The sequence below is a fragment of the Oncorhynchus mykiss genome, chromosome 4 (genome assembly GCF_013265735.2).
Source record: "Oncorhynchus mykiss isolate Arlee chromosome 4, USDA_OmykA_1.1, whole genome shotgun sequence".
In the NCBI taxonomy this organism is placed as follows: domain Eukaryota; kingdom Metazoa; phylum Chordata; class Actinopteri; order Salmoniformes; family Salmonidae; genus Oncorhynchus; species Oncorhynchus mykiss.
The window spans coordinates 504,873-517,952 of record NC_048568.1 but is presented as its reverse complement, the minus strand read 5'-3'; the positions used below and the strand labels follow the sequence as shown (position 1 = coordinate 517,952).

Sequence of the window (13,080 nt, the reverse complement as noted above, 5' to 3'; positions counted from 1 at the left end):
CCCAACTCTTGGCTCACCGCTTCCTGCCACTGTAGCCATCCCAAAGTGAATGCACAAGCTGCATTTTGAATGCCTTCAAGGACCAATGCATGCTGTTTCTGGGAAGGGGCCTTTGCAGGTTCGCCCACACTAGTTTACTGACGCCGCCCTCAGGGTACCATACATAGGTAGCAATATGCTGCGCAACCGCTTTGAGAAGCTATGTACAGTAGGTACCTGCAGTTTTCAGATCCAAATTCAACAAATGAAACGGAAAAATTGCACAACGTAAGCTGTGTGGTACGAGGTGAGACTTAACAATTTGTTCTTTTATTTGAATTTTTTTATTTACAATGACGGCCTACACTGGCCAAACCCGGACGAAGCTGGAACGATTGTGCACCGCCCTAAGGGACTCACAAACACGGCCGGTTGTGATACAACCTGGAATCGAACCAGGGTGTCTGTAGTGATGCCTCAAGCACTGAGATGCAGTGCCTTAGACCGCTGCGCGACTCGGGAGCCCGAGACTTGGGGCAGACACATTCCATGGAAACGTAGGCTCCCATCACTGGTGTGCTTTCCCTCTTCCTCTTTCTGTTCCTCCTCCTCTACCTCTCAATGTTCCGTTCACTCTCCTCTCGCTCCACTCCTCCCTCCTCACTCCACATCTCTATCACTCCAATCATCTCTAATTCGTCTTCCTCCCTGCCTTCTGCAGCTGGGCCTTGACTTTCCACATCACTTCCCTCACTTTCACTGACCTAGAGGAACAGAGTGACAGAGAGAGAGTGACAGAGAGAGAGAGAGAGAGAGTGACAGAGAGAGAGAGAGAGAGAGAGAGAGAGAGAGACACAGACAGACAGACGGACGGACGGACGGACGGACGGACAGACAGACAGACAGACACACACAGTACAGTTGAAGTCAGAAGTTTACAATAACTTAGGTTGGAGTTATTAAAACTCATTTTTCAACGACTCCACAATTTTCTTGTAAACAAACTATAGTTTTGGCAAGTCGGTTAGGACATCTACTTTGTGCATGACACAAGTACTTTTTCCAACAATTGTTTACAGACAGATTATTTCATTTACAATTCACTGTATCACAATTCCAGTGGGTCAGACGTTTACATACACTAAGTTGACTGTGCCTTTAAACAGCTCATCATGTTGTGGGTGGTGCTTTCCTGCAGGAGGGACTGGTGCACTTCACAAAATAGATGGCATCATGAGGCGAGAAAATGATGTGGATATGTTGAAGCAACATCTCAAGACATCAGTCAAGAATTTAAAGCTTGGTCGCAAATGGGTCTTCCAAATGGACAATGACCCCAAGCATAAAGCAAAGTTGTGGCCAAATGGCTTAAGGACACCAAAGTCAAGGTATTGGAGTGGCCATCACAAGGCCCTGACCTCAATCCCATAGAAAGTTTGTTGGCAGAACTGAAAAAATGTGTGTGAGCATGGAGGCCTACAAATCTGACTCAGTTGCACCAGCTCTGTCAGGAGGAATGGGCCAAAATTCACCCAACTTATTGTGGGAAGCTTGTGGAAGGCTACCCAAAACATTTGACCCAGGTTAAACAATTTACTCAATTACCAAATACTAATTGATTGTATGTAAACTTCTGACCCACTGGGAATGTGATGAAAGAAATAAAAGCTGAAATAAATCATTCTCTCAACTATTATTCTGACATTTCACATTCTTAAAATAAAGTGGTGATCCTAACTGACGTAAGACATGGAATTTTTACTAGGATTAAATGTCAGGAATTGTGAAACTGAATTTAAAAGTACTTGGCTAAGGTGTATGTAAACTTCCGAATTCAACTGTATGTGTTATTTCACAGTGTTGATGTTTTCACTATTTTTCAGAAATTAGAAAATAGTAAAAATAAAGAAAAACCCTTGAATGAGTAGGTGTGTCCAAACTTTTGACTGGTATTGTATGTTTTTTTAGACTAATGGGTATTCAGACATCATGGAGCACACAGAAAGACAATCATAAATATGCTCATAGATGACCAGCAGAGTTAGATTATAACCGTAAAGGCTATATATGGTATACACACCTCAAGACCCATGGTTAGATTACTTAGTTAGCTGGTTGTCTTTGTAGGGAGGGAGTGAGATGATCAAGTGACAGCGTCGCGAGCAAAGCACAATGTTGTGGCCTTCACTTAACTCTCGTTCTCTTGCCTGACAGACAACTACAGAGTTAGATAATTAGTTACAAAGCTGGGACAGTTTCCAAATGAATAGCACCGGTAAAAACAGGACAAAACAAGCAACTGGCCATTTAAACAAATTTCACAGCAACTGAACATCATTTGAGCTCCACTGTGGGGGCTTCTACCATAACACGACAGCTAAGCAAGCTGTCAAATAATAGGAAAACGAGGCAGTATATAGCCTATGAATATCTGTAACTAGCAAACATGACAAACCATAACCTAAATCCAACAGATAAATATGAATTACTCTCATCTCTATTTCGTGGCTAGTTAGCTGGTTGTCTGTATGGCTAAATTAGTGCAAGTGACAGCTTGACATTTCCTGAGCACAGCACACATTTATAGCCACACAACTTTTATACCTAGCTATCCTGACAGCCAAACCTGACAGCCAAGCTTTGACGGCCGCTATGTGTATTAAAAGGTTAATGAAAGAGAGAAATGTTGTTTGGAGTAGGGGAATGGCTGTGGGAATGGGTACCAAAGTCAGTGATGTTAAAAAGGTATGGTAGAGAGGATTGAAAGCTGGGTAATGGCCAGTTTGATATTATGGAGCATGCAGCACGTGGCTATTTTCAGTATCATGGAGGGCTTTTTATAGGATTTCGGAACGTGTACCTGAGAATGAGTGTGTGAGCTTGTCTGTCGCAATTATGGAGTAGTATGAATCAATCAAAACACAGGGGTTGTGGTTACTGTATGTTTAAATATGAATCATAATCCTGGTCTCGTAGCCTGAAGGTAGTGTGAGTTTAGACTTAGCTCAACTAACAGCTGTACAGACACACACACACTTGTGGCCACACACACACACATACACACACACAGCTCTCAGATCTCCATTTCCATATGCAGATGCTATGGGCAAGGGTAAACTTCTACCTTGGTTTTTTCAACCCAGGCAGTTGAGTCATTGCTAAGAATATCAGATTATAGAATCAAACAGACATACTGGCAGACGGAGACTACTTGAAAACAACTCCCACACCGATTTGAAGATTGATTGATGACTAGACTAAATACAGCACTGTGTTCATGTTTGCTGAAATGGAAAATGTGTGCAATTACTAGATTGAAGTAGTAAGACAAACATTATCTCTGAAGAAGTTTAAAAAAGTAAAGAAAAATTAATGCAGGAAAAGTTTAATTGGGTAAAGTGGACTGAAACCCTTTTAAAGGATTGGTTCACTATTTTTGAACCAAGTCTCTATTTTTTATGTAAATTGTATGTTAATGAAGGGTCCAGAAAATATTTTAGCAATTTTACTTGGTTTTGAGAAACTTCCTCCACCCGCAATTGCTCGTTCTGCAGTATGGTGTCTACGGAAAAACATGAACAAAGGCTCCAAAACACCCAAATACATCCTTAGAAACGGCAAAGCACTCAATATAGTGATGCAGATGTTGTACACGTGAAATTGTGTAATATTGAACAACGTCATATTCCATTATGTGCGACTCGAGGGGTTTCCCATACCAGCTGTGCTGTGAGGGCTACACGGAAAAGCAGCACGAGCAACATGGAGAAGCAGCACAGCTGGTAGTGGAAACTGCAGATCAAGCAATGAGGAAGTTTTGTTTCTCAACACGAAGTGAAATCACAAAAAAAGTGTCTGGACCCTTCTAGAACATGCATTTACATCAAAATAGAAATTTGGTAAAAAAAAAATGTGAACTCATCTTTTAAGATCTGGTCCAGTGGAAAGAACTCTTGTCTTTTTTAGAAAGAAAGTTTTATCCCAAGTCCCTCAGAAATCCAAGCCAATGTGTGATTTCCTGTAAGTAGAGCCCAATACATGGTGGATCTAGATGATTTGAAATCACATGGTCTGAATGTCATAAATCAGTTTGGGGTTGAGGATGACTACATCGCAGAGCAGGGGGGGGTTCGGTGTGTGCTTGCGCAGCCCTACAGCGTAACGTCATACGGTGAAACATGGCCATAAAAGCAGTTAGTCTTCTCTTAGACATGTTAGCCTCTCCTTAGACAAGACCTGAACACTATCATTAAAGTCCCGTCATCATACTGTCAGCATCAGCAGTACTACTCACAAACATGAGCACACACACACACACACACACACACACACACACACACACACACACACACACACACACACACACACACACACACCTGGTTTGCAGACAGCCGCCCTAGGGGCTACCTGTTCGTCAGATCCTCTCTGCTCTGTAATTGCAGGCCGTAGTGAAAGAAAAGGGGGAGTGTGGAGAGGGGGGCTGAGAGAGAGAGAAAGAAAGAATGGCAGAGAATACAAAAGAGACCATTCCACTGGCAATACAGGAACTAGTACAGACTTCATGAGCTTTTGAAAGCACGCACGCACACATTCTCCAAAAATCCACACACCAACAGAGGAATGTTGTGCTTGAGTCAGTCTTTCCCTTTTCAGCTGTTTCAGTTTGAGAACAAGCCATGTCTGAGACTACTTCACCAACGTGATCAAATCACCAGTCTTCATTTTAACTCCCAATGGCCACGGCTCCTCTCCCTACATGATGCCTACATGAACTCAGACCCCCATTCATTCCCTACACTCCCTTTGACGCGAACAAACATGAAGGACTTTGCTTCTATCCCGTTATCTACTTTACCGTTGCCATCGCTGTCTAGGCTGCCAAAGAAATTAAATGTATTAATCACATTTTATCGTAATCACCACACTGCCACCATTTATTTAACGCTGCATAAAAATGGATAGCCAAACAAGCAATGAGGCAACAGTCAGAGGAACCTTTAACACTATTAAGTCTGCAATCCATTTGATAAGCCAAGTAAATGTGGGGGCCAACAAACTGTGTGGCCTCTGAAGACTGTGTTCATTAGTGTAGCCCTACAGTGAGAGAGCTCATTTGCCCAGCATTGACAGTGGAACCCTGTTAGTACACAGAGGCAAGCGCTCTGTGACAGCCATTGTGGCATGAGTGACAGCAAGTGGCGAGAGTGAGAGTAGGGGGGCTATGGGCGAGGTGCCATGGGAGGTGGGGTGATTTTGGGGGAATAGTGGGGTGGGTAGAAGGGGGTCTTTTGAGGGAATTCCACAGAGGGCAACAGGGGGAACACCACAGCCACCTACATCGAGCCCGTCAACCAATTACCAAAGCAGGGGGGCTCAGCACAAAACGGGGGTCCCCTCCTAATCATGGCACTCTCCTGCAGTACAAAGGGAGAGAGGCTGCCTGCCCCATTCAAATTTAAATAGGATTTTTCCTCTCTTTCTCTCTTTTTCCTCTCTCTCTGCTGCACCCCTCTCCTATTGGCTTGATAAAAGCAGCGGTAACAAAAGCAGCCTACAAAGCAATTTGGCTAATATAGCACTAATACGTTTAACGTTGGGGATCCTCTGGTTATTGTTGACACATTTCACTTTTTTGGGGCTAAACAGAGCTGAAGTGTTTGGCGACGGTGCAGGCTTGACCTTTGTTGAAGTCGAGTTGTCATGCGCCGGTGTGTTTCTCTGGAATGACACAACAAAGGAGCTCAGAAGAGAGAAAAACGATAATTAACTGGCAAAAGAGAAAGACTCGAGACAGAAACGCTGAAGTCTGTGTTCAACGGTGTTTGTTGAAAAAAATAAAAAATAATCGTCAAAATTTTGCAGGCAACTGTGGTGTAGTTGCTGAAAATTTGCTAATTAGAGAATTTGCTACTTAGCATCAGTGTAACTAAACTAACACAACATTTATCATTCAGGAAGTCACTGAAACACCAACAAATATCCATTGACATTCCCTACCAAATTAGAAAATATCTCCTCCCGTAACTGAACTGTTGAGAGGTCAACTGTAAAACAAAAATTTGTAGGTACTAGCAACACACTACTAGATAATCCCTCACCTGTCTGCTCTTCCTAGCCTTAGAGATAGGTTTGGCCTATGAAACGAGCACACATTCTTCTGGCCCAATAATGGTGCTTTTGCCTTCCCTCTTCCCCTTTCTTATTTTTTTGAGATGCCTGGTTGTTTGAACAAATAAATATTTGAAGAGGCTTGTAACCCTGTGTGCTGTGTGCTGTGTGTGTGTGTGTGTATATTTGTGTGTTTTTTCAGACTCAATAGGAATGAGTGTTTCAATGGCTGCCCATGTTATTAGGCCTGCTCTGTCATTAGGGGATTAGAGTATATGGGCCGGCCTTGTCGGGTAGTCTGTATGTGTGTGTGTGTGCCTGCCTGCAAGCCTGTATTTTAATGTGTGTGTGTGTGTGTGTGCGTGTGCGTGCGTAACAGTTTAACTTTAGTCCGTCAGACAACTGACACCCACGAAGCATCGTTACCCATCGCTCCACAAAAGGTATCAGTGCGAGTGACGTCACCGACTGAAACGCTATTAGCGAGCACCACTGCTAACTAGCTAGCCATTTCACATCGGTTACAGTGCGTGCGTGCTTACCTGTCAGCCGGCCTGTATGTTAATATATGTGTGTGCGTGTGTGTGTGTGTGCGTGTGTGTGTGTGTGTGTGCGTGTGCGTGTGCGTGTGCGTGTGCGTGTGTGTGTGTGTGTGTGTGTGTTTTTGTGATGTCTGTCTATGTCATCCATGTTTCACAGTGTTTATATTCTCTATGTATGAACCAGGGTCAGTGAGTCATGTTTATATCATCGCTTTTGAGTCACTCCTCCTCCCCACCTCTCCCTCACTGTACACATTGCTGATCTAGGTAGGGTAGAGCTAACCTACATTGGAAATTACACTTTTATTCAGCAATCCCCTATGACTCCAGTACAGTATAGGATCTTCCAGTACAGTATAGGCGGTTGGAATACATCTACCTCTGGCCAGACTTACTGTACCATCCATCATTAAACAGTCAACAGATCTAAAACTTCACATTCTGTATGAACAAAGTAAATAAAGAGATATAGAAAGAGATGTAGAGAGAGAGAGAGAATGACAGAGAGAAAGAGAAATAAAGGGATGTAAAAAAAGAGAGGTAGAGAAAGAGAGATGGATGGATGGATTAAAAGCATACATTTGCATGTCAGTTTGGCTGCTATCCCATTGCCAACGGCCCCAGTCTATGTAGTACACTGCTTTATGACACCGCCTTTTATAGCTTTACTCTATCAATGTTTTCCCTCTGTCTGACCCTCAAGCTTTACTCTCTCTGATTGTGGTGTCCCATAGTAAAACTTCAAAAGGACATTTGGAAGGTTAAAATGGGCTAAAAAGGTGATATGATGGAAAAAAAAACTTTTGAGCTATGTATGTTTGTTTCTTTCAAGAGCTGTCTGTCAGTTTTTTTTGTTCAGGGATTTAAGAGCTCTCTTGCCTAGCATGTTAGTCGTTTTAGCTCTCTGTGTATCCTTTTTTTTGTTGCCATGGCCCAATAAGAAGGGAAAAAATTAGGTTTTGTCTTATATTTTGTATGGAAAACATTTCTGTCGAGTTCATAGTGATTGCATTGCAGTTCCATAGTGAAGATGGACTCGGTGTGTGCCCTCTTGCTGGCCTTTTGGGAAGTGATGACGATCCGGTTTATGATGGGGTCATTGTGGCATTGCTCTGCCCAATTGACTCAGCATTGCCTCTTCATTGCTGGGCACAATGAGGGGGCTTTGCCGTAGTATATACTGTTTACACACCGGCCGAGAGCTCAAACAAAACAGAAAGTTGCAGAACCTACTGGCTAGGCCACTGCATGCTCATACACTCCTTTCTTGAGTGTTCCATAGTTAACACTGAGTCAGGCCTTCCTTGCACTGTCTCTCTGTGTGTGTGTCACACACTGTCATTATCAGTGAAGTTAGCAGTAATGTAGGGTGTACATGGTCTGTTTTAATAGACTAGGTACTATAGTAGCTTTACACTGTATACTTTTGTACCTCATCATCTCCCTGTGTGGTTGCTTGATTCTAAGTGGTCTGACAATAACACTGTAATGTATGAGTCAGATGGGGAAGTCCTAAGCAAAGAGGATCCACACATACTATCATGTACACACTGACACTTTCTCTCAGATGCTATCACTCAAACCTAACAGGGTGACATAAATGGGATGTTTCTGCAAAAGAAAGAGATACTACAAAGCTAGTCTGACTGACAGAGAGAGGTCTTTGTGTTCGATGCGGTCGAGAATATCTGCGTTTGTCAGCATAAGTGTTTCAACGCAGGAATTTGCAGTCGGAAAAGGAGATTACATGTAGCTCCCTTTTTCATGTCATACTGTATGTCCTGTCAATTCACCTGGAACACTTGAAACAGACTGAAAGAGAGAGAGAAAGAGAGAACGAATTGGAGAGGGCACTAGAACAGTCTACAGCACACGGCCTCACCCTACTAGAATCTCAAGTCAAATGTCTACTGTTTGCTGATCATCTGGTGCTTCTGTCCCCAACCAAGGAGGGCCTACAGCAGCACCTAGATATTTTATTTGTGCCTTACAAAGATTTATTGTCAGACCCCGGGCCCTGACAGTAAATCTCAGTAAGAGAAAAATAATGGTGTTCCAAAAAAGGTCCAGTTGCCCGGACCTCAAATACAAATTCCATCTACACACTTTTGCCCAAGAGCACACAGAAAACTATCCATACCTCAGCCTAAACATCAGCGCCACACATAACTTCCACAAAGCTGTGAACGATCTGAAAGACAAGGCAAGAAGGGCCTTCTACACCATCAAATGGAACATAAAATTCAACATACCAATTACAATTTGGCAAAAAATACTTGAATCAGTTATAGAACCCATTGCCATTTATGGTTGTGATGTCTGGGGTCCGCTCATGTACCAAGAATTCATAAAATGGGACAAACACCAAATTGAGACTGCATGCAGAATTCTGCAAAAATATCCTCAATGTAAAACACCAAATAATGCATGCAGAGCAGAATTAGGCTGATACCCGCTAATTATCAAAATACAGAAAAGTTAAATTCTACAACCACCTAAAAGGAAGCGATTCCCAAACTTTCCATAAAAACACATCACCTACAGAGAGTTGAACCTGGAGAAGCGTCAAGTTGGTCCTGGGGCTCTGTGGAGTCTGTTTGTGAACAGAGCCTCAGGACCAACTTGACGCTTCTCCAGGTTCACCTCTCTGTAGGTGATGGTTTTGTTATGGAAGGTTTGGGAATCGCTTCCTATTAGGTGGTTGTAGAATTTAACGCTCTTTTCTGTATTTTGATAATTAGCAGGTATCAGGACAGCAATACAATTAGAACCAACATGAGAAAACAAAAAGATAATTACTTGACACACTGGAAAGAATTAACAAAAACTGAGCGAACCAAAATGTTATTTGGCCCTAAACAGAGAGCACACAGTGGCAGAATACCTGGCCAAAGGAAGGCCTTTGTGGACCCAAAATTAAGGAAAACTGTATTTTTTCCCTTTTGTACTGTAACTATTTGCATATCATTACAACACTGTATATAGACATAATTTACATTTGAAATGTCTCTATTCCTTTGGAACACAAGTTTCCCATGCCATTATAGCAATTTGGATTGAAATGGAATTTAATTGAGAGAGAAAGGAGAGAGGATAGAGAGAGAGAAGAAAAGCTCTCAAGGAAAAGGAAGGCCTTTGTGGAAAAAAGGTACTGTACATCTTTCCATTTTATGCCAATGCAAACATTGGCTCACTTTTGGTATCGCACAATTCCATGATCTTTACCGTCTTGTAGGACAGCAGAGTGGTAGGATAATAACACATGCAGTTGCTTAGTACTGCTTCCCAAGTGCCAGGTAATAAAATAGCTAATTTATAGTGTTCCCCTCCCCACACACTCTCTTCTCTCTCTCTCACACAGCGAGACTGTTTGCCTAGGCAATGGAAAGAGGGAACAGTAGGATGACAGGGTGGGAGAAATAGAAAAGAGTGAAAGGGGATTGGCTGGTTTTTAAAACGCGAGGGAAATTTAAGTATATTGACCTTTCTTCTGGGTGAAGAGGTTTCCTTTTGTGCTACCGGGGGTTTATGACACCCTTATCCATGCCTTCTATTCAAGTTATGTACAGTATCTGGGGCTCCCGAGTGGCACAGCGGTCTAAGGTACTGCATCTCAGTGCTAGAGGCATATCAAAACCGGCCGTGATTGGAGACCCATCGGGCGGCGCACAATTGGCCCAGCGCCTTCCGGGTTAATGTTTGACCGGGGTAGGCCATCGTAAATAAGAATTTGTTCTTAACTGACTTGCCTAGTTAAATAAAGGTTAAATAAATAAACCAAGGGGCAGCAGCGTAGCCTAGTGGTTAGAGCGAAAAGGTTGCAAGATCGAATCCCCAAGCTGACCTGGTACAAATCTGTCGTTCTGCCCATAGGCAGTTAACCCACTGATCCTAGGCAGTCATTGGAAATAAGAATTTGTTCTTAACTGACTTGCCTAGTTAAATAAATAAAAAAGTGTGTGTGTGTCCTCATCTGCACATGCTTAAGAAGTGGAATAGTCTCTCAATGACACTCATGGTTGTTTCCTGGCCCTGAAAAAACATGTCTAATTAAATTAGTAAAATGAGCAATAAAACATCACCCACTTAGATGTCTTGTTCCTCCACAGTTTTTTCACGCTAAATATATTTTTTATTCAAGTTTAGCAGCTTACTGAACGGTAGTAACCATCTTAATATCTATCTCCTTAATATCTTGTCCTCTCCTTGGACAAGGTAGTTAGCTGGATTCAGCTTACTTTGGTCATGCCTACTGGGGGAATTCATTATGGCAGATTACTTCAGAAGGAACTGCTATTTTTATGATGCCGTTATCTTTGTAACTGTTGAAGGTTTACTTGATTTCGTCTGTGTTAGTTCCTCTTTCGCTAAAGTATTTGTCTCCTTTTGTCTGTTTACAGAAACATTAATGGACACCAAGTGGGCCACAACAGAACTAGCCTGGGCCGCACATCCTGAAACTGGGGTAAATTGTTGGTGCGTGTGTGTGTGTGTGTGTGTGTGTGTGTGTGTGTGTGTGTGTGTGTTTGATCGCACATGTGTGTCTCTCTGTGTTTCAGTGTATGTGTGTGTATGTATGCACGTGTGTCTATGTAAAGTTTTTTATTTTTTATTTAACTGCCTAACAAAACATTCATTATAGTGACTCCAGCAGCAGTATTAACAGAGAAGAGAGAAGGTATGTGAGAAGGTACACGTCCAGGTCTGAGTCACTGTCTCTCTTTCACATTCTCTGTGTAGGGAGGCTACCTCTTCTTGCTTCGTACATTAGTCTGTTACAGAGCTGTGTGTGTGGACGTAGGAAGACAAACACAGATATAGACTGAGCGGCATCTCCTCTCCACATGACAATAACAGGCCTGAAGGGTCTAGAGGCAAACACACCAGTGTGATGCAGCGTGGTGCTGCTAGGGTCTGATACAAATTGACCTATGTTTGTGTATGTGTGATAGACAGTATCGCCCCATACCATTCTGCCCAAGATACGGAAGCGTGTGTATGTGTGTGCAATGTGTGCGTAAAGTGAGCTGTATGTGTGTGTGTTCTTGTATTGTATGTCTGTTTATGTCTGCGTCTGGATTTTTCTCGTCTGTGTCTGTGTCTGTGCACGCGTGCACATTGGGCATGCCATTTCTCCCCAAACAGATGGCCGTTGAAGGGGGAATTCCAAGCTCTAGCGGAGTAAATGGCTCTCCCTGGGATCAGTGTGTAGCCTCCAGGGGGTTTCACAGAAACCGATAACAAGGTGTTGCTAGCGACCAACCAGCCTGTAGCCTAGAGCATGTCAAATCAAATCATATTTTATTTGTCACATACACATGGTTAGCAGATGTTAATGCGAGTGTAGCGAAATGCTTGTGCTTCTAGTTCCGACAATGCAGTAATAACCAACGAGTAATCTAACCTAACAATTCCACAACTACTACCTTATACACATAAGTGTAAAGGGATAAAGAATATGTACATAAAGATATATGAATGAGTGATGGTACAGAACGGCATAGGCAAGATGCAGTAGATGGTATCGAGTACAGTATATACAGTGTATACAGTGTATATAAACAGTGTATCCCTTATTATGCAGCATGTAGTGTGTAGCATGCAGGAGCCCACAGCTCTAATGACTGTTATTAGCATGGTTCTATTAGCAGACCACACATGGGCTTACAGGCTGGTAAATGCTAGGGACATGTTAACTTTGCTACACACTAAGCTTTGAGGAAACTAGTGTGACAACTAGCATTTATGGCTAATCTTTGACTATGTGTTATCTAGCTGCCTTGGTTGGTATGCAGGTCTGGAAGAAGGCCTGAGTCCTCACATCCCCCTCACATCCTCTGTTCCGGCTGCACCAAGGTCCCAGTGAATCTGAAAGTAAAATGTAGAGCCTTTGACTGTAAAGGACAAAAGGAAAAAGGAGTTGACTTGTAAAGCTTGCATAACTATTCATCTTGTTCCAAATTGATGCCAAAGAATTTGACCCTCTTTCACACAACCTACTTAATTCATTCAGGTTTGGTAAGCAGGGCTGGCGTGAAGTGTCCGCATCTGTGCTGTACGTGTGTCCCATGGGGTTGACCTCCACACACACACACACGCATGCACACACACACACACACACAATCTCCCTCTTGCCCACTGGGCAATGTATTACACTGAACTAAATACCCATTCACACTTCATGCATTCTCTTGTCCCATTGACCTGGCTGGTGATTATTGATTCCCCGACGGCCTCGACTCCAGCAGATAGCTCACAAATGAATGCCTTCTCTGGGCCTGATCCTCAGCTAAGCCCCCTCTCTCCACAGGTCTAGAGGGTCCTGCTGGATGAATAGCCTGCCTCCGCTACATCCATATTAGGCCCCTAATTAAGAGTCTTCAGCCTCGGAGAGAAAACTTTCATTCTTTTCTGTCTTTCTAGTCAAATGTGGCTCTTGTACATGTTCCAA

At 42.9% G+C, this 13,080-nt stretch overlaps 1 protein-coding gene across 12 annotated transcripts in view; it reads left to right on the top strand.

The window, feature by feature from the left end:
• Positions 1-13,080, top strand: part of LOC110521963 (ephrin type-B receptor 3) — a 97,325-nt gene that overhangs the window by 39,213 nt on the left and 45,032 nt on the right. For 10 of the 12 annotated variants that reach the window (XM_021599983.2, XM_021599981.2, XM_036975473.1 and 7 more), the window contains exon 2: positions 11,030-11,094. The exons of 1 other annotated variant lie outside the window; for it this stretch is intronic. In XM_021599983.2, coding sequence (XP_021455658.1) covers positions 11,030-11,094 — 65 coding nt within the window. Of the gene's footprint in view, positions 1-11,029; positions 11,106-13,080 lie in introns of all 12 variants that reach the window. One more of the 12 variants, XM_036975475.1, reaches the window with a different exon arrangement.